Source organism: Anomaloglossus baeobatrachus, chromosome 2 (assembly GCF_048569485.1).
Source record: "Anomaloglossus baeobatrachus isolate aAnoBae1 chromosome 2, aAnoBae1.hap1, whole genome shotgun sequence".
NCBI lineage: Eukaryota > Metazoa > Chordata > Amphibia > Anura > Aromobatidae > Anomaloglossus > Anomaloglossus baeobatrachus.
In genome coordinates, this window is record NC_134354.1 from 411,670,269 (window position 1) to 411,693,395 (window position 23,127).

Consider the following 23,127-nt stretch of genomic DNA (forward strand, 5'->3'; position numbering starts at 1 on the left):
CTGTCTCTTTCCCCGTCTGTCTCCCTGTCTCTTTGTCTGTGTCTTTTCCTGTCTGTCTCTTTCCCTGTCTGCCTGTCCATGTCTGTCTCTTTCCTTGTCTGTCTCTATTTTTCTGTCTCTTTCCCCGTCTTTCTCTATCAAGGTCTGTGTCTTTCCCCATCTATCTTTGTCTGTTTCTCTGGCTGTCTCCTCCTTCCCTGTCTGCCTGTCTCTGTCCCTGTTTGCATGTCTGTCTGTCTCTTTCCCCATCTGTCTCTTTCCCTATCTGTCTCTTTCCCCATCTGTCTCTTTCCAGGTCTGTCTCTTTCCAGGTCTGTCTCTGTCTGTCTCTTTCCCCGTCTGTCTCTGTCTGTCTCTTTTCCTGTCTGTCTCTATCTCTCTGTCTCTCTCTCTGTCTGTCTCTCTTTGTCTCTCTCTATCTGTCTCCCCACCGACATCTTATTACCTCACATATAAGCTTCTTATACTATGAATGTCTTTTGTTCCTATAGCAACCAATCACAGCTCCTACTAATAACCTGCAGTTTCAGGCTCCATTTACTTTAATGGAGGCATGTTTTTTTGGAGTGTAACTGTAAAACGCGGGGTTAAATTTTCCTGTCAAAACATAGTCTACGATGTTTCCTGGGTCACATGAGGTGTCTGTGCAAAATTTCGTGATTGTAAATGCGACGGTGAGGATACACTTTTCGTTTCACTTTTTCCCCATTATGTAGATAGGGGCAAAATTGATTTGTAAATCGGAACGCGCTGGGTTAAAATTTCACCTCACAACATAGTTTATGATGCGCTCGGGGTCCAGACGTGTGAGTGTGCAAAATTTTGTAGCTGTAGCTGCGATGATGCAGATGCCAATCCAGGATATACACACATACACACACACACACACAGACACACACAGACACACACAGACACACACAGACACACACATTCAGCTTTATATATTAGATGTATATATGTGTGTGTTTGTGTATGTCCGCTAAAGAAATTTGCACCGTCGCATTTAGAATCACAAATTTTTCCCTAGACACCCCATGTGACTCAGGAAACATCATAGACTGTTTTGACGGGAAAATTTAACCTCGTGCTTTACAGTTACTCTCCAAAATCCTGCCTCCATTAAACTGAATAGAGGTGGGAGCTACAGGCTATTAATAGCAGCTGTCAAGCTTATGTGTGAGGTAAAAAGATGTTGGTGGAGAGACAGATAGAGACAGGGAGACAGAAAGAGACAGATGTGGAAAGAGACAGAGACAGACAGGCAAAGAGACAAACCTGGAAAGAGACAGACGGGCAAAGAGACAGACGGGCAAAGAGACAGACGGGAAAAGAGACAGACGGGAAAAGAGACTGATGGGAAAAGAGACTGATGGGAAAAGAGACAGACGGGGAAAGAGACAGACGGGGAAAGAGACAGACGGGGAAAGAGACAGATGGGGAAAGAGACAGACGGGGAAAAAGACAGACGGGGAAAAAGACAGACGAGGAAAGAGACAGACGGGGAAAGAGACAGACGAGGAAGAAGACAGACCTGGAAAGAGACAGACCTGGAAAGAGACGGCCCTGGAAAGAGATAGCCAGGCAAAGCGACAGACCTGGAAAGATACAGACCTGGAAAGAGACAGATGGCAAAGAGACAGCTGGGCAAAGAGACAGCTGGGCAAAGAGACAGACCTGGAAAAAGAAACACGGGGAAAGAGACAGATGGGGAAAGAGACAGCCCTGGAAAGAGACAGCCAGGCAAAGAGACAGCCGGGCAAAGAAGCAGCCAGGTGAAGAGACAGCCAGGCAAAGAGACAGACCTGGAAAGAGATAGACGGGCAAAGAGATAGACGGGCAAAGAGACAGACGGGCAAAGATACATACTTGGAAAGAGACAGACGGGCAAAGAGACAGCCCTGGAAAGAGACAGCCCTGAAAAGAGACTGCCAGGCAAAGAAACAGCCGGGCAAAGAGACAGCTGGGCAAAGAGACAGACCTGGAAAGAGACAGACCTGGAAAGAGACAGACGGGGAAAGAGATAGACGGGGAAATAGACAGACGGGGAAAGAGACAGCCCTGGAAAGAGACAGCCCTGGAAAGAGACAGCCCTGGAAAGAGACAGCCGGCCAAAGAGACAGCCGGCCAAAGAGACAGCCGGCCAAAGAGACAGACCTGGAAAGAGACAGACCTGGAAAGAGACATCCAGGGAAAGAGACAGCCGGGCAAAGAGACAGCCGGGCAAAGAGACAGCCGGGCAAAGAGACAGACCTTGAAAGAGACAGACGGGGAAAGAGACAGACAAAGACAGATGGGGAAAGAGACAGACAGGGAAAGAGGGAGACAGACAGACACACAGAGACAGACACAGAGATAGAGAGAGGCAGACAGACACAGAGATGGAGACAGACACACTAATACAAATACAGACACAGAGATAGAAACAGAGAGACAAAGACATAGACACAGACAGACAAAGAAAGACACAGACAGAGAAACAAACAGCGACACACAGACCGAGACAGTGAGAGAGACAATTACTATCCCGGGCAACGCCCGGGTACTACAGCTAGTAGTATACATAAATATCAGTGTCATTTGCTACAGTAAAAAAGTGAAAATAAGTTAACGTCAAACAAATATTAGGATTACTGAAATAGCATAGTGTTCACACAAAAGACTAACTGTACATTGTTTCAATACAATAATTGAACACGTGAAAAATTAAAGTAAGCTGGAGAAGAGCCGATGTTTTGTCAAACAAGGCTTGGGAAATGTAAGAGTATTAAATGGGTATTCCAAAAAGGGACATAGCGGGGGGAAGGTCTTGCGAGGAGTTAAAGGGAACCTGTCAGGTCATTTATGTGTTCTAACTTAGTAGCAGTGTGATATATGGCATAATAACCCCTTCCTACCCATCCCTGTGTTGTAATAATGTGTAATGTGAATGTATAAAAATGTGTTTTATTACTTATGTGTACCCTATGTAAATGAGCAGGGGCTTTAGCCCCATGGGTGTCGCATCGCCCAGTGGGCGTTTGCATGCTTTCTATGGTATCACACCCCTGTGGGCGTAATATCATGGATTAACATCAGCAACATGATTGTTGCTACTTCAGATCCCGCGCACGCGCACTTACCATTCCCACAACCTTGCTTGCTCCTTATCTTCAGACGCGCTCTGCGCATGCTCAGAAGACTCCTGCGGTTTCGGTTATGCACAGAGCGCGTCTGAAGACGAGAAGCAAGCACCCGGATAACAAGGCTGCGGGAATGGTAAGTGCGCATGCGCGGGATCTCAAGTAGCGACGGTCACGTCGCTGATGTAAATCCATGTTAATACGTGTGTGTCACAGGGGCGTGATGCCATGGAAAACATGCAAACGCCCACATGGTACACGTAAGTAATAAAACACATTTTTATACATTCATATTACACATGATTACAACACAGGGATGGGTAGGAAGAGGTTACTAGCACACACATCACACTGCTACTAGGTTAGAACACATAAATGACCTGACAGGTTCCCTTTAAAACCTTCCTCTTTTCCAAGCTTGTCCTCTGGCATTTTTGCTTGTTGACATATTTCTAAATATAAGCCATCAGTTAGTGAAAGATGAAAGTTGCTTAGTAGATTTTCACCTCTAACCAAAAAATATCAAATTGCATTACATATATATTACATATAGGAGGGCAGTTATAAAGTGGGAGAGAGGCATTCACCAAATTTGTGTTACTGCTAACTCTAAGGCGGGCTTTACACACTATGACATTGCTAGCAATTGCTAGCGATGTCGAGCACGATAGCACCCGCCCCCATCGGTGGCACGATATGTGGTGATCGCTGCCGTAGCGAACATTATCGCTACGGCAGCATCACACACACATACCTGTGCAGCGACGTCGCTGTGATCGGCGAACCGCCTCCTTTCTAAGGGGGCGGTTCGTTCAGCGTCAAAGCGACGTCACAGCTGCGTCACTGAACCGCCACCCAATAGAAAAGGAGGGGAGGAGATGAGCGGCCGGAACATGCCACCCACCTCCTTTCTTCCTCCTTTTCCGGTGGACGCAGTTAAGGAGATGTTTGTCGTTCCAGCTGTGTCACACATAGCAATGTGTGCTGCCGCAGGAGCGACAAACAACATCGTTACTGCAGCAGCAACGATAATTGGGAATAGGGGGTGATGTCACCGATGAGCGATTTTGAACGTTTTTGCGACGATTCAAAATCGCTCATAGGTGTCACACACCACGACATCGCTAAAGCGGCCGGATGTGCGTCACAAATTCCGTGACCCCAACAAGATCGCTTTAGCGATCTTGTAGCGTGTAAAGCCACCCTAAGGAGCAAAGGGAGATGGACATTTTTTGGTTGACCGTGTGGCTGCTGGAAAGGTAATTGTTCCACGCTGTAGTAGTATTTATTAGTAGCTTTATTACGCCTTTCAAGTTTGTACCGAACACTTAAAAATGTGCGTCACAAATTCCGTGACCCCAACAAGATCGCTTTAGCGATCTTGTAGCGTGTAAAGCCACCCTAAGGAGCAAAGGGAGATGGACATTTTTTGGTTGACCGTGTGGCTGCTGGAAAGGTAATTGTTCCACGCTGTAGTAGTATTTATTAGTAGCTTTATTACGCCTTTCAAGTTTGTACCGAACACTTAAAAAAGAAAAATAGACTGCTGACTCTATAATACTGCTGATTTTAGCCATCCTGTCCTACTGTGACCACCTGTCCTTGTATATATGAAAGAAAGCTAGAGATGAAGATATCTATGTGAGCATGTCACAGTGTTAATACGTGTGTGTGACGGGATGGGTGTGAATCTAAGGGCCACTTTTCACACAGAGATAAATCTTTGGCAGATCTGTGGTTGCAGTGAAATCATGGACATATTGTTCCATTTGTACACGGCCACAAACCTGGCACTGATTGTCCACAATTTCACTGCAACCACAGATCTACCACAGATTTATCTCTGTGTGTAAAGTGGCCTTAAGTATATGTCTGTATGTCTCACAGTCTGTATAGTCTCCAATAAAGTTTCTCACCTTTAGCATACCCAACAGTACAAAATCCAGGTAAGTTGAAAGCAGAGAAATTGGTAAAACCACTTACAAACACATTTTAGGGTCTAGGTATCAGTGTCCTTAGCAGTGTTTGTATCAAGGGGCATGCTTCTACTTTTCATGTAACTGGTCAGATTTTTTTTTAAGAAGGTTGGTATATTTATTCTGCACGCAAAAATATTGAGACCTTAATAAAGGGGGTATAACACCATTCTAAAAAATAAAGATATCACAAATTAAAGAGGTTGTCCACTACTTTAGGTCATCGATGTCTGATTGGTGGGAGTGCATCACTCGGCATCCACTCCGGTCTGCTGCTCTGGTGTCGTCATCTGCTGGAATTACTCAGTTATGGAGCTGCACTGCTCAGCTCCATTGTTGGATTTGTGGCCACAGCTGGGTACTGCATTCACTCCCCCTATTGATTTGAATAGGGGAAGGATATGAAGTACTCGCGGCCGCTATAGAGTTGACAAAGCTGCGTTGTACAGCTCGGCAATTGAGCAGTTCCGGCTGTCGCGGAAACTGGGAACAGCTGACCGGCAGGCCATGGGGTGTTGGATCCCGGCCGATCAGACATTGATGACCTATCCTTAGGATAGGGCATCATTGTTAAGCTAGTGGACAATCTCTTTAAGATCTGCACTTGGCGTGATTGCACTTGTACCACAAGTGCCAGTGTTGATTAATAATGTTTTGAAGCTTCTAGTTACATGTCTTCACGTTTACAAGATTACAGGATATGTTTAAAGATCAAGGGAACAGAAAATTATTTAAAAAGATGAACAGATTTTCAAAGGCAAAAAGTCAGACATAAAAATTACATTTGGGAAATCTGGAAAACATTAAGTGAGCTGTGCTCACAAAAACAATCCTCTGCTTCCATTTGGGTCCCTAATGCACCATTTTTTTTTTTTTACTTTCACTGGCTTAATCAATACCTTCTTCTTTCACAATAAAGTGCTTTAAAGAAATGGGACACTAATAATACAATATTGCTTTGGCTGACAATATATAACAATTAAAGCAAATTTCTATTTTTGTTTTAAAATGTTAAGATTTTATTTCTACTGGAAAATCAGATTACAAAAATATTAAATTTGTTCTTAATTCATGAACTGGAAACATAAGGACTAGAAATATTGCTGCTTATAATGTTAGCAAACTGGTACGAACAGTTACAAAAACTGATCTGATCACCATGTATCTGCAGATCAATCTGCCATATGATTTCTCTATACCTGCAATGAATATCCTCCTCTCTATGTACTACTACTATTATTAATAATAGCAGAGACATGAGAGTACAGTTGTGATAATGTCTTGTGGTTATCATTTATTGTTAGCAATTATGAAAGGGCTATTATAATTTTAAAACCCTCCTGAAACCCCCATTACAAGTAGCTATTGGGAAAATAGAGCCTAATTTCTGCATTATTACTTATGTATTGTAAGATGAGTGAAGATACCAGAGGTGTTTAAGAGCTGTGCATGATGTAGCTCTCATCTTCCCCATTTGTCTACCCCAGAAGTGGACATAGACAGAAGAACATCATATGGGCCCTTTGCTCACTGAAGATTCCAGAGGTGTTTAAGAGCTGTGCATGATGTAGCGCTCATCTTCACCATTTGTCTACCCCAGGAGTGGACACAGACAGAAGAACGTCATATGGACCCTTTGTTCCCTGAAGATACCAGAAGTGTTTAAGAGCTGTGCATGAAGTAGCTCTCTTCTCCATTTGTCTACCCCAGGAGTGGACATAGAGGGAAGAACATCATATGGGCCCTTTGTTCACTGAAGATACCGGAAGTGTTTAAGAGCTGTGCATGATGTAGCTCTCTTCTCCATTTGTCTACCCCAGGAATGGACACAGACAGAAGAACATCATACGGGCCCTTTGCTCACTGAAGATACCAGAGGTGTTTAAGAGCTGTACATGAAGTAGCTCTCTTCTTCTCCATTTGTCTTTCCCAGGAGTGGACACAGACAGAATAACATCATATGGACCATTTGTTCACTGAAGATACCAGAGGTGTTTAAGAGTTGTGCATGAAGTAACTTTCATCTTCCCCATTTGTCTGCCCCAGATATGGACATAGAGAGAAGAACATCATATGGGCCCTTTGTTCACTGAAGATGCCAGAGGTGTTTAAGAGCTGTACATGAAGTCATTCTCATCTTCCCCATGTGTCTACCTCAGGAGTGGACAAAGAGGGAAAAAACATAATTTGGGCCCTTTGTTCACTGAAGATACCAGAGGTGTTTAAGAGCTGTGCATGAAGTAGCTCTCTTTTTCCCCATTTGTCTACCCCAGGAGTGGACACAGAGGGAAGAACATCATATGGGCCCTTTGTTCACTGAAGATACCAGAGGTGTTTAAGAGCTGTGCATGATGTAGCTCTCATCTTCTTCATTTGTCTTTCCTAGGAGTGGACACATACAGTAGAACATCATATGGGCCTTTTGCTCACTGAAGATACCAGAGAGATGGGCATGAAGTAGCTCTCATCTTCTCCATTTGTCTACCCCAGGAGCGGGCTCACACAGAAGAACTTCATTTGGGCCGTTTGCTGTCCAATAGCTGATCATAATGCACATTTTTTGGCCACACACTCATTCCATAAATAAACAGTCATGAACAGCACCATAGACAAAAATGGGTGCATGTTCTATTCGTGAAGAAACAAGCTAGAACACATACGAAAAAATCAGATCCGCGAACGGAGCATTTTGTTAGTAGATTTTGTTTAAATATTTTACATTGAGATGTTTTTCTAAAACATCTATACATTTACTAGTTCTCTAAACATTTTTAGGACTCTCCAGTAATTATGAATAACTGCTAATCTGGCAGTGATAAGGCTCCTTTCAGTATTAAGTAATTCAAAGGTAATACATTATCTCAGTAATGGCCTTATTCATATTATATATTCATGGTCCTCATTTTCAAATGTACAAAATCTGGTCTTTTTTCTTACCGCTTTGCTCAATGAGTCCTCCAGACAGAAGCATCGTGTGTAACTTTGCTGCTTGGATTTTGCAGGTATTTCAATCAAGTTACTGTTCTGTACATTCTCAACACCCTCTACGTTGCGTCTTGTCTTTGAAGCTTCAGTGTTGCACTACATTGTAGTTGATAAAGGAAAGAAGGCAAAATGTATTAATGTAGTCCAATGTCAGTTCAGCATCCAATCTGCTGCATCCCCAGCACATCTTAGTATTAGTTGGCCTGGCTTGACATCACGCATGCATCACAACACAAAAATGACGTTGCGTCCGGCCTACAAATCAGAATTAGCACTGGGCATGGCTACAGGTAGGAGGTGACTTGCAGGCCTCCCCTCAATCGGCCACGAACTACTGTTGTGGCTGTTAGACCAGGGTCCTGCAAATTAATTTAAAGGGAACCTGGCAGGTGCAATATGCACCCAGAACCACGAGCAGTTATGGGTGCATATTAGTAATCCCTGCCTAACCGTCCATGTAGATTACTAGCATAAATTAACAGATCTTTAGAAAAAGTATTTCTAAAGAAATTTTCTTATATGCTAATGAGGCCAGCGACTAGTCGCAGGGGCGTAAGTTCCCTTGGCTAATTCACCCCCTTAGCATGTAAGCACACTCCTGTGGGCGTACTAACATGCTAATGAATGCGCAGCTTCACCACACATACCTCAATCTTCATGGCGTGATGCCCCTGGACTATTCAGGGCATCACAGGGTACTGCACTTCCTGCTCTTTGGTGCAGTATTCAACCCCTCATGGTTCTGGGTTTCCAACCTGTGGTACTGCCTCCATCAGCATCCAAAATCCCAACCACACCTCACACTACATCCTGACAGACACACCAGTGGGCTGCTGAGCTGGAATAGGGTCGCCCACCTAGGGGTCAGGCAGACTGATGGGAGGGAAGTAAGCCAGTGTAGTTGTAGCCCTCGAGAAGTGAGGAGCTGTGGAGTGTGTGGCTCCCTGTTTGTGGCAGGTTGGGTCGCATATGGTGGTCTGGGCCCAGAGGAGTCGGAAACCCGGTCGCAGGTTATTGAGGCTGGGTGCCTAGACCTGGTCTTGGAGGACAGGTGGCATCTGAGACTAATTACAGGTCCAGGACCGAAAGCATGGCAAGGTACAGGACCCTAGTTCGGGGAGTAGCTTCAGGCAACCCAGCAATTAACTTGTGGAGGATAGTAACTTTATAGAGTGTACCCAAGAAGCTCAGAGATCAAGGGCACTAGCGCAACGAGGGGGATAGGGCTTTCCAACCCAAGCAGTCCACAGAAATCCCATGTATGAGCCCTTGAGAGCACAGTTCCACTACCAAAAAGGTGGGAGCGGGGCCCGGACAGCTTTACGCCAACGGGTCACAAAGACACTTTAAAATTTGTGCAAGGAGGCAGGCTTCGGATCAACTGGCAGTACTATAGGGGACGGATACCAAGACGGGCTGCCCCAAGAGGGCAGCGGCACCCAGAGAATTTGTTGACCTTGTTGTCAGAGTCTGCTTTGTAGTCGCACCATCACCGATGCTGCCTGACTGAGTACATGGTCCTCCCCTGCTTCCAACTTGCTCTGCGCCCCCCCCCCCCCGCTCCACCATCATCCAGAGTCCCAGGGTTTCCCCTACCCATGGAGGGAACGTCATCTGGCTGCCCCACTTCATCTCCCCCGGGTACTCCCATCTGCAGCGGCGGTACTCCCTTACCGCGAACCATGGGTGGCGTCACGAACTCTAATCCCCTGTAAATAAATAATTTCCCCCCTTTTTATATTTCAGTGGCCGCAATCCCCCAGATTTGGAGACCCTCGAGCCACAACAGTAGCGACCCCAGATCCGAGCGGTTCGACTGCTGCAGGGACGGCACACATGAATGTGCACTGCGCATAATCCAGAGTCCCCAGGACCACCGGTCAAGCGCATTGTACCTCACTGAAGCTGGGAAGCTTACACCCGGCATCAAATTAGTGCACATAATCGGACGTCCAGGGGACTCCAGATCATGCCCTGTGTGCATCCATCCTCTACGGGCCACCATAAAGAGTGAGATGTGCGGCGCAGCTGCACATTCATTAGCATGTTATTACACCTACAGGGGTATACTAACATGCTAAGGGGGTGGACTAGTTAAGAGAAATAACACCCTTGCGACTAGTCCCTGACCTCATTAGCATATAAGAAACGATCTTTAGAAATACTTTTCCTAAAGATTTGTTTATCTATGCTAGTGTATACAGGGATGGTTAGGCAGGGATTACTAATATTTCCCCAGAACTGCTGATGGTTCCATATTGCACCTGACAGGTTCCCTTTAATCATCTCTACTGCTTACCAAGTCTGGAAATCATCCACAAATCTCAACTAACAGTTCCCCTTTAAAATTATTCCTGACTCTTCATATTTCTATATGTAATAATTTCACCAAATTGTATTGGATCATTGTGGTCGAAGGTGCTAACAGACACCACATTATCCAATTATTGTAACATTAACAGTAATACTTTTTTGCCAATATTCAGAATGGACACTGATACTCTCAGTTGATACTTAGAACAAGAAAGGCTCTAGAGACTCTGGTTTGTCATTGAGTTATTATTCTACTAAAATGTAAGCAGCATACTATGCAGATGTGATCCATCTTGCTATGGTGTGAGCCACATGATATCATTAAATATGATGTTTCACACATAAGAGTCCTATACTATGGTTCATATCTGCAACTGCTTTTCAGTATGTTGGACCAGTGTATTATAGTCCAATGACGTATACTGTATAGTCCCTTGTGTATATCCACTTAATTCATCATGAAGTCATGTAACATTTCTTCTTTCATAGTAGCATCGTGTTATACACTACATAGTAAATAGCACAATTTCTACTTACACCGGTGGGGAGGATCTCACAGCATCCTTCTTGCATTGCCATTTGGGGATTGCAATATACAAGGAATTTCTGGATATCAAACTACACAAAAAATTGAAAAATACAAAGAAAAAACAAAAACCCATTATAAAAACATACAATGCTAAAATTAAAAGCAAATCTATTTGAGTAATAAAACTTACATGTACTGGTTCTCCTTTCACCATATCCAGCCCAATAAATGTGTGACCGTGGTTGTTGATAGGTTTTCTAGGCTCAATAGGTTTACTTGATATAAAGCTGCAGTCAATATGAATGGATACCACTCTCTCGCGTACACGCAATACAATCTTGTGCCATTGATTGTCAAACAAAGAATACACGCCATGTCCGGTGAATGTGCAACCAACGTAATCTACATCACGACCACTGGCACGAAACTCAAGATTTCTGTCCTTGCCATTGACACCTAAAGAAAGCTGCAAAAGATTCACGTGAATAGGCCTGGTGGTGAAGTCACTGCCAACAAGAAAATTACATATGGTAAGAAAAAATAAATCAATGGAAATGTGAATGGAATGAGCAACAATGGTTGTTAAGTTTCGCAATACATTACATACAGTATTAGGCCAGTTGTAGGAGGTTATAATGTGGCTGAATTTTAGGGTCCATCCATAGATCTGATGATGCAGAGTTTTACCATCATAAAGTCCTAAAATAATCCCAATCTAGTTCAGAAGCAACATATATTTCTAATTATTGCCGATTTAAAGGGGTTATACCACCAACATCAATTTATACATAGCCACAGTACAGATGATTAATGTCTGATCACCGGGGGGCATATCACTGGGAAAATCATTGATGATGAGATCACTGGTCCCATGTTTACTGTTTGTATTGTGAATGCTTAACCACTGCTGGAGCAGGGTTGCACAAATACCCTACTCTTCTTTTCATACTAGGGACACAAGACCCCATTTTCAGGATCAGTGGCTGTTCCATGATTTATACATTTATACATCCCTTTCTTTGGATATGTGATAAAATCCCCTATAATAAACTATAATGCAGGCAAATCGCGAGCATCTTAAATCAATAATTTCATGATCTTTATAATTGCAAGTGCCTATATAATTTTAGTGTCAGCATAAATCATTAATACGAAGGTGAAAACTAAGCCTAAATTTGGTAATACAAATAATAAAGTCTCATTTCAATTACAGATACAATGAATGACTATATACATAGAGATGAGCGGACCATTTGAAGTTTGGTTAGGCGGGTTCAGCCTGACTTTAGATAAAGTTCAGTTCGGGACATGGACTTGATCTGAACCCCATTGGAAATCACTGATTGGGCAGTTCGGGTCTCTGCCCACATGCAGACAGCCATAAGCTAGGAGAGGGAGGGAAGGATGTCTCCTTTTTTTTGGTGCACACAACATCTGATAACGCTGTTGTTAACCCCAGTACTAGACATTCAAACACTGTAAGCGGCTCACACTGGGATGAGCACTGAGCATACCGGATCACCCCGAGTGGTTAGCATATGTAAAGCACCAAAACTCCGAACTCGAACACTGATTTTTTTTTTTTTGGAAAATTCATGTTTGGTACTTTTTGGTTCACTCATCTCTACCACTAAGTGTTCTCTTATAGAAAGGCAATGATAGTTCATCATTTACAAAATGGATGGTACCTGTGGGTATCCGAGAGGGTCACTGATTTGAAATAGGTACCAGTCTTCCTCAGTTGTTGGCTTCTTTATCATCAATGTCATCACTATAGTGAACTCTTGAGGTAGTCCATGAGGAAACACTTGTCTGTGATGAGACATATAAAATATCAATAACAAATCTGTGTACCACGTCAACACTCTACCACATATACAGTTTGGAATTAATTCTCAAAATAACTAAATGCAACATAATTAAGTATGTGGCAGATTATGTAACTTCTTCACACTCCAGACGCAAACAAGGAGCCAAATTAAATGCGGACTGTGAACGCTTCTCAATATGCTGCAGATATAATCCACACTTTATTGAATGTGTGAACTGTTCAGATTTATGATCGCGGAATATCTATTATGAGACCAAAACATCTCCAACTGAACACGTAAGGAATAAAATAAGAAGTGTGCAGACAGTTTGCACAATGCTCAAGTTTCATTGAAAATGATAGCCAAGGATGGTGGTTTAATTACAGCTTACAGGATAGCTAATTACGCTTGCAATCTCATAATGATGTTGAGAGAATTTGGCTCTGACAAAGCCGTCTGCCTCTGGGGAATTCTCTAATTTATAGCAGCCATTCCTGGCAATGAAAGGGTTGATCGTGTGTGACGGTAGCGCCTGACTATAATAAGAAGACGGCCTCTTTAGAAGGGTCTCTAGGCTTTGTGGATTCCAGGTAATTAAGTACAAGTAGTAAAAAGCTGTTATTTTGCTCTATGGAAGTACCATATTATGGCCTGGATTAACCCCAGAGATATATAGTCATGCATAGGACACAAGCTAAATTATATTCTGTGAGGGCTATTACCAGCAGACAGTTCAATTATTTTTGCATGGGCTCTCAGCCTAAAATGCTCAAAATTGCAAAAAAAAAAATAACATTAAAATTAATTTGTGACGTTAGTGGCAATATTCTTTTTGTATGTCCATCAAAAGAATTCAAAATACATATTAGAGTTCCTGATCATAGAAAACGTTCACTGAAATTATCATATTTTAAACCATTTTCATGATGATCTCGCAGAAAAAAAACAATTTGTATATTTACTTTCACTAGAAAACAGTATTTTTATGAGTCTAGGCTCCTCCGATCCCTGATTCATCCATCCAAAGCCATCTGGGAAAACAGCCAAGATTAAGAAAATAATAAAAGCTTGCAGTTCTCTGTTGCGTAATGACTTGGAGAGGTGCCCAGCCTGATACTGCGCCCAAGGCTCACTTTCCAGGATTAGGTAGGGTTATGCGAGGCGCTCGAATAGCTACCTTCAGGGGGTACACTTTAAGTCTACCAATTGCAACAGTTGCTATATCACACAGGGCTAATAGAGGTGGCATTTGATTGAGACTATCTCAAGCCGTTTTGGACAGAAGTTTAATTTACATTGACTACGACTTCTAAAAACCACAGTCTGGGCATAATACAGTAAAATATTAGCTATATCCATATGTTGGACTCACGCTGTCTGCTCCACAAGACGAGCCCCTCCAAGGCGCATGATTAAAGGTCCTTTGGGGTTTCGGATCTTCTTTATAGAACTCATTTTCTGGAGAGAAAATCTTCTGATCAAATTGAACCCTGAGAAAGAAGTTAAAAAGATTATTTTATACATTGCGATATGGTCAAATTTGTCTTGATTAGTTACCGGTTTCCTTAACTTTAAAAGCAATTATGTCTGTGTCGGTTTTATGTTATATAAGTCTCATTTACCTCTAGGAGACTCGCAATCAGCCTGTGTCGGGTTACGTTACAAACATGAATTAATGTCTCTCTGCGGGCTAAACATGTCAAGACAACGAAACACTCCCCTCGCAATATTACTCCTATTTATCAAAGTTACAAGAGAATATCCTAGCGCACTTAATACAGAGACAAAAAGCAAACACAAACTGCGTAAAGCTTTTCTGTCTGAGCTCTAATTATTTACCCGGCCTACCAGAAAATAATGGAACGTGACAAGTTCTCCCAGGGAAGGAAGCTGAAACATTTAGACCACACAAGCAAAATATGGAGCACAAACTGACTTTTTGTATACCCGTAGTGCTACTATACAAAGCATTAAAAGGTAATATAAACATATGAGAATGATTTAGACTGGCCGATTGATCCAGGGTATGGGAGTTTGTGGAGTAGCTGGCTCTGTCTCTTCTATGCACCTCTTGGGGATATGGTGCACGCTACAAAGAATACCACATTGTACCTGTCTGTAGTTGTTCATCTACACATTTCTAAGCAGTTCCCTCTCAAAGTCATATAGCAAATCAACTATAACCAGATGGATTGGCTGTAATACTTTGACCACCACAGGAGGACATCTTGATATCTGACTGTAGAAATGTTGAGCTTAGAAGCATCACCATAGCCATCATGATATATCCTTTAACTGCATAGTGACATATCAAGAGAAATTATGGCCTGTTGGAATTAGAGCTGTGGCTTGAAACAGTAAGAGAGGAGATGTGTCCTAAGTCAGTGGGAAACACTGTGGTTGGTAGTCAGAAGCTCTGCTCATGGTCTGACACCGTATTCAGACACCGTGGTCTGAATAAGGAATATTCTGTTGCTTGAGAGCAACACGAAGACTAAAGGCTGCTTTACACGCACACGCCCCCGTCGTTTGTGCGTCACGGGCAAATCGCTGCCCGTGGCAGACAAAATCACTAGTACCCGTCACACGTACTTACCTTCCTAGCAATGTCACTGTGGCCGGCGAACAGCCTCTTTTCTAAGGGGAGCGGTTCGTGCAGCGTCACAGCGACATCACACGGCAGCCATCCAATAGAACCGGAGGGGCGGAGAGCAGCTGCATGAAATTCACGCCCACCTCGTTGCCAGAGGATGCAAGTATGGTGTTGTTCGTCATTCTTGGGGTGTCACACATAGCGATGTGTGCTGCCTCAGGAACGACCGACAACCTGCGTCCTAAACCAGCAAGGACATTTGGGAAATAAATGACGTGTCAACGATCAACGATTAGGTGAGTAATTTTGATCGTTAGCGGTCACTCGTAGGTGTCAAAAGCAACGACGTCGCTAACGAGGCCGGATGTGCATCACGAATTCCGTAACCCCAACGACATCTCGTTAGCGATATCGTTGCGTGTAAAGCCCCCTTAAGACCCACCCAAAGACACCTCTACAAAATGAAATTGGGACCTGCATCTGTGAGATATGCCAGGTGCAAAATATACCATGGTAATTTGCTGTTTGTTCTGTTAGATAGCAAATGAATTTTCTTGTTATTCTGTGAATCACTAAAGTCTATACCTCCTAGTAGTGTAACCACCAAGCGTAAAGTCTATTCTTGTTATTAGATAACTGTCAAGCTTGTTTTCATCTACTGTGACATATGACCAACAAGAATTGTGCTTACTGTTAATCTTGTGCCTGTATTGAAGGACTGTTGCCCCTGCACTGGCCTGCCTTATCTCAGGTAGTCCCTTCACCTTTGTTTTCTACTGCTATTGGCTTTCATTGCTTTTGTTCTCTAGGATTACATTGATAGTAGCTCTGCTAGGCCATGAAGATATCCATATCTACCTACCATTGCAATAAACCAACATTTATTAGAATTATGCATACATGTAGGAAGGGGCGGTGATATTTCATTGCTAGGATATGCCATCATTTTATCATTAGTGGAGGTCTGAGCTCAAGGACCCTCACCAACCCTGGAAATGACGAGGCCAAAGTGTTGGCATAGTGCTGTGTCCCTTTCTCAATTACCCCTGCAAAGTGTCACATCAAGAGGCCAATGGGTCATGAAGGTGACCACAACACTTTTCTTCTTTCTCAGAGTTGTTGGAGCTCCCAAAGGTTAAGATATCAATGTTGCCATATTAAAGAAATAGAGAATTAAGATGGGAATAGCATTTTAAAGAATATTTAATTGTATATTTTCACAGTTTGTTATTTCAGTATTTTGGCTACTGAACAACATTGTATTTGATTGTAAGTGAATATTAGAGCTTATTAAATAGACATCCAATAACTCTCATAACAGATTTTAACTGATATTTAAACTTCAATGAGCAAATTCCTGAGAAACAAATACAAATAAAGCAACAAAGCCAATAATGATTTATGTAATACAATGCAAGAAAACCAAAGAAAGGTGGAAAGTGCTCTAAGGTTGCAAATCAGATTTCTAAATAATTGTTGGCAGTCTTTAGGAAAAGCATGAATCTAATGTAATCCAATGTAATAAGCATTATAGAACAAAAGACTGAGTATTTTTAGGTTTCTGAATCACAGAAACAAAATATTAGGTTCTAATCAAAATTATTTAACTCCTACTGAAAATTTGATTTTTTTGTAAAATTGAAAAAGTTTCTGCTGTTTGCAATAAACCAAGCAAACAAGAACAATTAAAAGCAGCGCTCCAGAATTATTTTTTATTTCACTGCTTAATTGGTATCACTAATGCACGTTCCCCGCCCTGGTACTATACTTACCAGCCACAGTTTCAGTCCGTTCTCTTCTGCTGTTTGTGATCTGCTGGAGGTCACTTCTCAATGTAAGTCTATGAGAGCCAGAACAAGGTCTTACACTGAGAGCTTTTGACTGTTAGCTTTGACTTCGTGATAGAAGCTGTGGTCACAAGATGGCAGAATGGACACATACATGTGTCAGATTCCAAGCACAGACCATGATGTCACGTATCGTTTGCAGGTCCCCTGACTCAAACTTGCTAACTTCACACATGTCTATGAGGTTATCAAGTTCAAGTCAGGAAAACTGTGGCCAGTCAATGAATGACGGTCACAACCTGATACAGGGATGTGCAAATATGGCATAGGGAAGAAAATGAGGTATATTTAAAGGGGAAAATAATTGAGACATGTGCTTTAACCTTTCTCAGTGGCACAATGGTCTGTATTTCCATATCATCATAGGGGTATAACTGTGAGAATACCTTATGGAATTATACCTCATAGATCAGATCTCATACTTTGCACTGACGAGGGGCAATCATCCCAAAACACCATGTCTGCAAAATGGGGTTCTGATCTGGTATAAATCCTAAGTCATATGACAAGGCTTGTTAAACTGTCACTTTTGTCTTATATGATTGCTACCTCCAATAGGTGGTACTACAGTTTGTCTACTTTCTCACTGAGGAGGCAATTTGAATATTTCCCAGAGGAGCATTGTGGCTTAAAGTCTCCTCACCACTTGAATGCAGGAATGGTGTGTCAGTCTCTACAAGGAGAATAGCTTCCCCTTTAGACCCCGTGTTAGCCGCTCATACAGCCAGATCAGATCTCATACTTTGCATTGACGAGGGCCAACCATCCCGAAACACCATGTCTTTAAATTGAGGTTCTGATCTGGCATAAATCCTAAGTCATATGACAAGGCTTGTTAAAGGGTCATTTTTGACTTTTAGGATTCCTACCTCTAATAGGTGGCACTAGAGTTTGTCTACTTCCTCACTGAAAAGACAATTTGCATATTTCCCAGAGGAGCATTGCGGCTTAAAGTCTCATCACCACTGGCATGCTGGAATGGTGCGTCAGTCTCTGCAAGGAGAACAGCTTCAACTTTAGACCACAAAAACATAATTCTCAAGTGTGTCTGTATAAAATTGGTTGCAAAGACATTAAAATTAAAGTCAGTAAAAATGTTCCACAAAGGTAAAAATGGTGTAATATCAGAGCCACACAATGGCACAGTATGCACTATGGGTTTATACCAGTCTCTATACTGACACAATCTACAGGTACACATCTAAGCAACACAGGGGACCCAAAATTAAGTTTGAAAAGAATTTTGCATCCATAATTTAGTCTTATTTTCAGAATCCCTACTAGTAGAAGAAAATATCTGTGCTCAGCTGGCATGCTGCATTATACGGGAAGACACCTACAATAAGGAAAAGTACTACTATTCATAACATTCTCTTTTCATACAAAAAATGAAAATTTTATGGAATTAAGTTATTTTCGAAGCTAAATATTAATTACATGGCATGCATCATACAAAACTGCTGCAGTAATGGAAATTGCTCTGTTATTTACATTATGGTTATTCCCATTGGGACACTGCAACAATTGTATCATAGTCACATTGTGTTGCACCTTCCAAGCCATTCAATTGAGGCAACAAAGTGGAAATAGGCTCAGATGCTTTGTGTCCCAGTCACACAGTTACTGACCGTCATATTTCTAGAAATGGCAGCCATTATATTGTGATTACTTTGCCATTATATTGTGATACTTTAGTCATGATAATAAATCCTGTAGCTTATGGCCACACGATTTATTCACAGATATATAGAAATCGCTTACATCAACTTTACTGCATTGCATGAGTTCTATCTATCGCTTACCGTATATTATTAATGGGATATTATTCTGGATACTTTTTTGAAGTTTATGATTCCCAGAGGCAGCATAGACAATAGAGCCAGTGTTCTTCAAACATTGAACTTGTGAACTATGCTTTAAACTAAATCTCTAAGAACATTTAATGCCTCTGATATCTATTTGGATCCTTTTCCTTTGTTTATGATTTCCTAACTTTTTGGGCCTTGCTTTTAACAACCCAAGAATATTATACACATTCCGAGACACCAGCAACTAAATAACTAACATGACTAGGGATTAGCAAACCTAGTGTCCAGATCTCAAACTTGAAAACGGACTTCGCACTGAAGTCCATGGTACAGTTTGCTGTTGGTTTGATGAATTAAGTTTGTTGAAAAGCTTCAGCGAGTGCTGGAATGGCTGTGATTGGCCAGTCACATTGTATCATCAGGTCTATAAAGGGACCCGGTGGTGCAATGCTCGGCACAGACCATTCTCTGGAAGTTGAAACCCTTTATTGCCTTTCATGGGGCTTTAAAGGGTATTTTTAGTCTTGTTTAACTAATAAATATATGAAAGAAACATTTTTGGTGACCAGCCAAGGTATAGCAGACAGCTGGGGGCTGGTATTATCAGGCTGGGAAGGTCCATGGCTATTTGCCCTTTCCAGCCTAAAAATAGCAGCCCACAGCCACCTCAGAATTGGCACATCACATTAGATTCACCATTTCTGGTGCTTTGGCTCAGCTGTTCCCAAGGGGTAATATTTTGGGTGTTTATGTCAGCTGTGAATTGCAGCTAGCATCAAACCAAGGGGTTAGTAATGGAGAAACATCTATCAGACATCTCAATGACTAACCTGATAAGTGTAAAGTAAAAAAAACACACACAAAAATATAGATTATTTAAATAAAGACTCCGCCTCACTCCCTAGTTCCCCAATTTAGTAATTCTGTACCTGGCTGATCGCAAGTGACCTGTGGAGGCTCCATAGAATTCAATGGATGTTGTTTACACTATTAGATTACATCAGAACTTTGAGGATTTTTTTTAATAAATAAATTGATGAATGAGGAATAGTGTGAATGAGTCTTTATTCAAATTATTTTTTTGTGTGTTTTCTTTACTTTACACTTACTGGGTAAGTATTTGGGTAATCTGATTGACCCCTCTCTATTCTCCATTAGATCTGGAATCGTCGTGGGACCTCACGTGGATTATGTCAGACCTGAGTGTTTTTGGGTTATTAAATTGGTGAAAGGGTGTTTTTTTGGATTTTATTTCAAATAAAGGACTTTTTGGTGTTTGTGTTTATTTCTTTTCACACACAGACTAGTAATGGGAGGTTTAGTAGCAGCTGTAAGCTAGGATTAACCCCTTATTACCCTAATTGCCTCTGCACCAGGTCAATTGGGAAGAGCCACGTAAAGTTCCGGGATTGTCACATCTAATAGATGTGGTAATCCTGAGTGGCTGCAGGCTGCTATTTTTAGGCTGAGGGGCCCCAATAAGCATGGGTCTCCCAAGCCTGAAAATACCAGTCCTCAGCTGTCAGGCTTTATCATGGCTGGGTATCAATATTGAGGGGAACCCTATGTGAATTTATGCATTTACCGTGTTTCCCCGAAAGTAGGACCCCCCCGAAAGTAAGGCAGGGTGGGGGTTTCGGGGGGGTCCGCCAATGTAGGGCACCCCCCGATTGTAAGGCAGGGTAGCGGGGGTGCCCGGGGAATGTAAGGCCGCCTATGGGTGGTGGTCGCGGCGTAATGTATACCTCCTCCGGTGAATGGCCCCCGCAATCTCGCCGGCCTGCGGCGCGTCCCGGGTCAACGCTCTTCCTGCTTGATGCTGATTGGCCGATCAGCCTGTTCGTCACAGGCTCCCTGCTGGCCATCAGCTCGAGCTGTGATTGGCCAGTCAGCCGGCTCGCAGCTGATTGGCCGAATCAGCCGCGACGTCACCGCCTGCAGGCTCGCTCCCATTGGTCCAGCGTCCCCGGCGTCCCCGGCAGAAGGAAAGTAACGGTAAGTTACTCTCTCTCTGTGTGTGTACGGTATGTGTATGGGGGCTGTATGTGTCAGAGTGTGTGTGTGTGTGTGTGTTTTACCGGTACGATATGTGTGTGTGTGACGTGTGGGTCTGTACCGGTACCGTATGTGTCAGTGTGTGTGGTGGCAGAGTGGGGGGCAGAACCACTGTATGGGGAGGCTGCAGGGGGGAGGATGGGGTGGGTGGATTCCGGACTCTCAAACAATGGGGAGGCTGCAGGGGGGAGGATGGGGTGGGTGGATTCCGGACTCTCAAACAATGGGGAGGCTGCAGGGGGGAGGATGGGGTGCATGCCGGACTCTCAAACAATGGGGAGGCTGCAGGGGGGAGGATGGGGTGGGTGGATTCCGGACTCTCAAACAATGGGGAGGCTGCAGGGGGGAGGATGGGGTGGGTGGATTCCGGACTCTCAAACAATGGGGAGGCTGCAGGGGGGAGGATGGGGTGCATGCCGGACTCTCAAACAATGGGGAGGCTGCAGGGGGGAGGATGGGGTGGATGCCGGACTCTCAAACAATGGGGAGGCTGCAGGGGGGAGGGGGAAATTGTTATTTTTTTTTCCAATGTAAGGCCTCCCCCGAAAGTAAGGCAGGGTGGGACTTTTGGGGGTAAAATTAATGTAAGACAGGGCCTTACTTTCGGGGAAACACGGTATTTATTTTTATACCATGATATTGACCCGCTGATAGGGTCTGTGATTACAAGTAGTCAGACGCTGTCACACAGGCTGGGAGCGCATCTGGCTGCAACCAATCACAGAAGCCAGGACTGCTGGTGGGCAGGGGAAGCAATATATATAAGGCTAACAAGCGGCCTCGGAAGAAGAGTGATTGGCTGCGGGAGCAGTTACTGCTGCTCTAGAGACTTGGTAAGTATAGCGCGCTTGCTTTATTTTTATTTTTTCTTTATTTTTTTATTTTCCCAGTTGCTGGACCCTGATCATTAGCTGGAGTATCCTGAGAACTCTGGGCTTGGGTCAGTCACCCGAATACTTTTAAAACCGCTTGGATCTGGACTTTTACAGTCCGGGTTTGCCCATCACTACCCACAAGGAGATTTTGATGCTGTGTATTTTCGCTATGTCAAGAATGCAGCCTCTTACAGTTCCAGCAAAGTGGATGGGCTTTATAGAAATCTTCTGCCCACTGGGCTTCTTTTTACCCTGCGTAAACTAACCTATGGTACCTATTTAAAATCCACAACATGTCATTTCACTTGTGGGTACACTGAGTATTATGTTCATCTTTTCCCCATAGAACTGCATTAGATGCAGAAAATCTTCAAGTAAAAAACACACATGCGTTTTTAGTGTGTTCTTTGGAAAATCATAAACAACTTATATGTAATCCTTCCATGACTATATCAATAAAGTTTTGTCAAAGTTGTAGCACCCCTGCGGTACCAGGTGCCACAAATCTAACCCGTGAAAACACAAACCCCGGAATGCCCATGCCAGCAAGTACACCAGCACCTTCAGGCCACATATGTGTTGCCCAGGGCAGGGGGTACTCGGTCCTGGGCAGTAACAAATGAGAATGTCACTCTGGTGGCCGTTGCCCGGTCCTGTGCCCTGGGGATGCTTAATGAAATGGCAGGGGCTATTTACAAGGGATAATGAAATTAATGTTCGTGACGCCACCTGTGTGACGCACTGACAAAATCAGGTTGTCACAGAAGGCTGCATCTGTGACGCTCTGGACTAGCCAGGTGGTCACAGTTAGCACCCCACACAACACCTGTCCCTTAAAAAGGTGTCATCAGCCAACCATTAAACTCTAGTCACCCCTCTCTTAGCTTGATGGACACACCAGGGGGCGGAGCCAGGCGGTTGGCCACGCCCACCGAGGAGTTCAGCGGACTAGAGGCGGGAGAACAGTCAGATGAGATAAGTTGAGTTTTAGGAGTTGAGTGGAAGCAGGCCTGTGTAGCAGGTCTGCAGCAATCTGACAGGTGCCGGGGTAGAAGCCCTGATACCTTTGGCTAGAAGTTATACGGTGGCCTCAGCCTGCAGGAGCCAGGAAGACGGCTCGGTGGAACCGTGGTAGACCGGGACAGGGTAGTGGCCCGCCGGTACCGATCTGGGGAACCGAATCGGAAACTGGAGCACAAAGGGGGGTACTCAGACC

General features: G+C 43.4%; 1 protein-coding gene across 4 annotated transcripts in view; it reads right to left on the reverse strand.

The window, feature by feature from the left end:
- COL16A1 (collagen type XVI alpha 1 chain) overlaps positions 1 to 23,127 on the reverse strand; it is a 345,470-nt gene that overhangs the window by 238,028 nt on the left and 84,315 nt on the right. For all 4 annotated transcript variants that reach the window (XM_075336132.1, XM_075336133.1, XM_075336131.1 and 1 more), the window contains exons 4-8: positions 14,106 to 14,223; positions 12,611 to 12,734; positions 11,113 to 11,388; positions 10,931 to 11,011; positions 8,033 to 8,176 (exon numbers count right to left, since the gene is read on the reverse strand). In XM_075336132.1, coding sequence (XP_075192247.1) covers positions 8,033 to 8,176; positions 10,931 to 11,011; positions 11,113 to 11,388; positions 12,611 to 12,734; positions 14,106 to 14,223 — 743 coding nt within the window. The remainder of the gene's footprint in view (positions 1 to 8,032; positions 8,177 to 10,930; positions 11,012 to 11,112; positions 11,389 to 12,610; positions 12,735 to 14,105; positions 14,224 to 23,127) is intronic.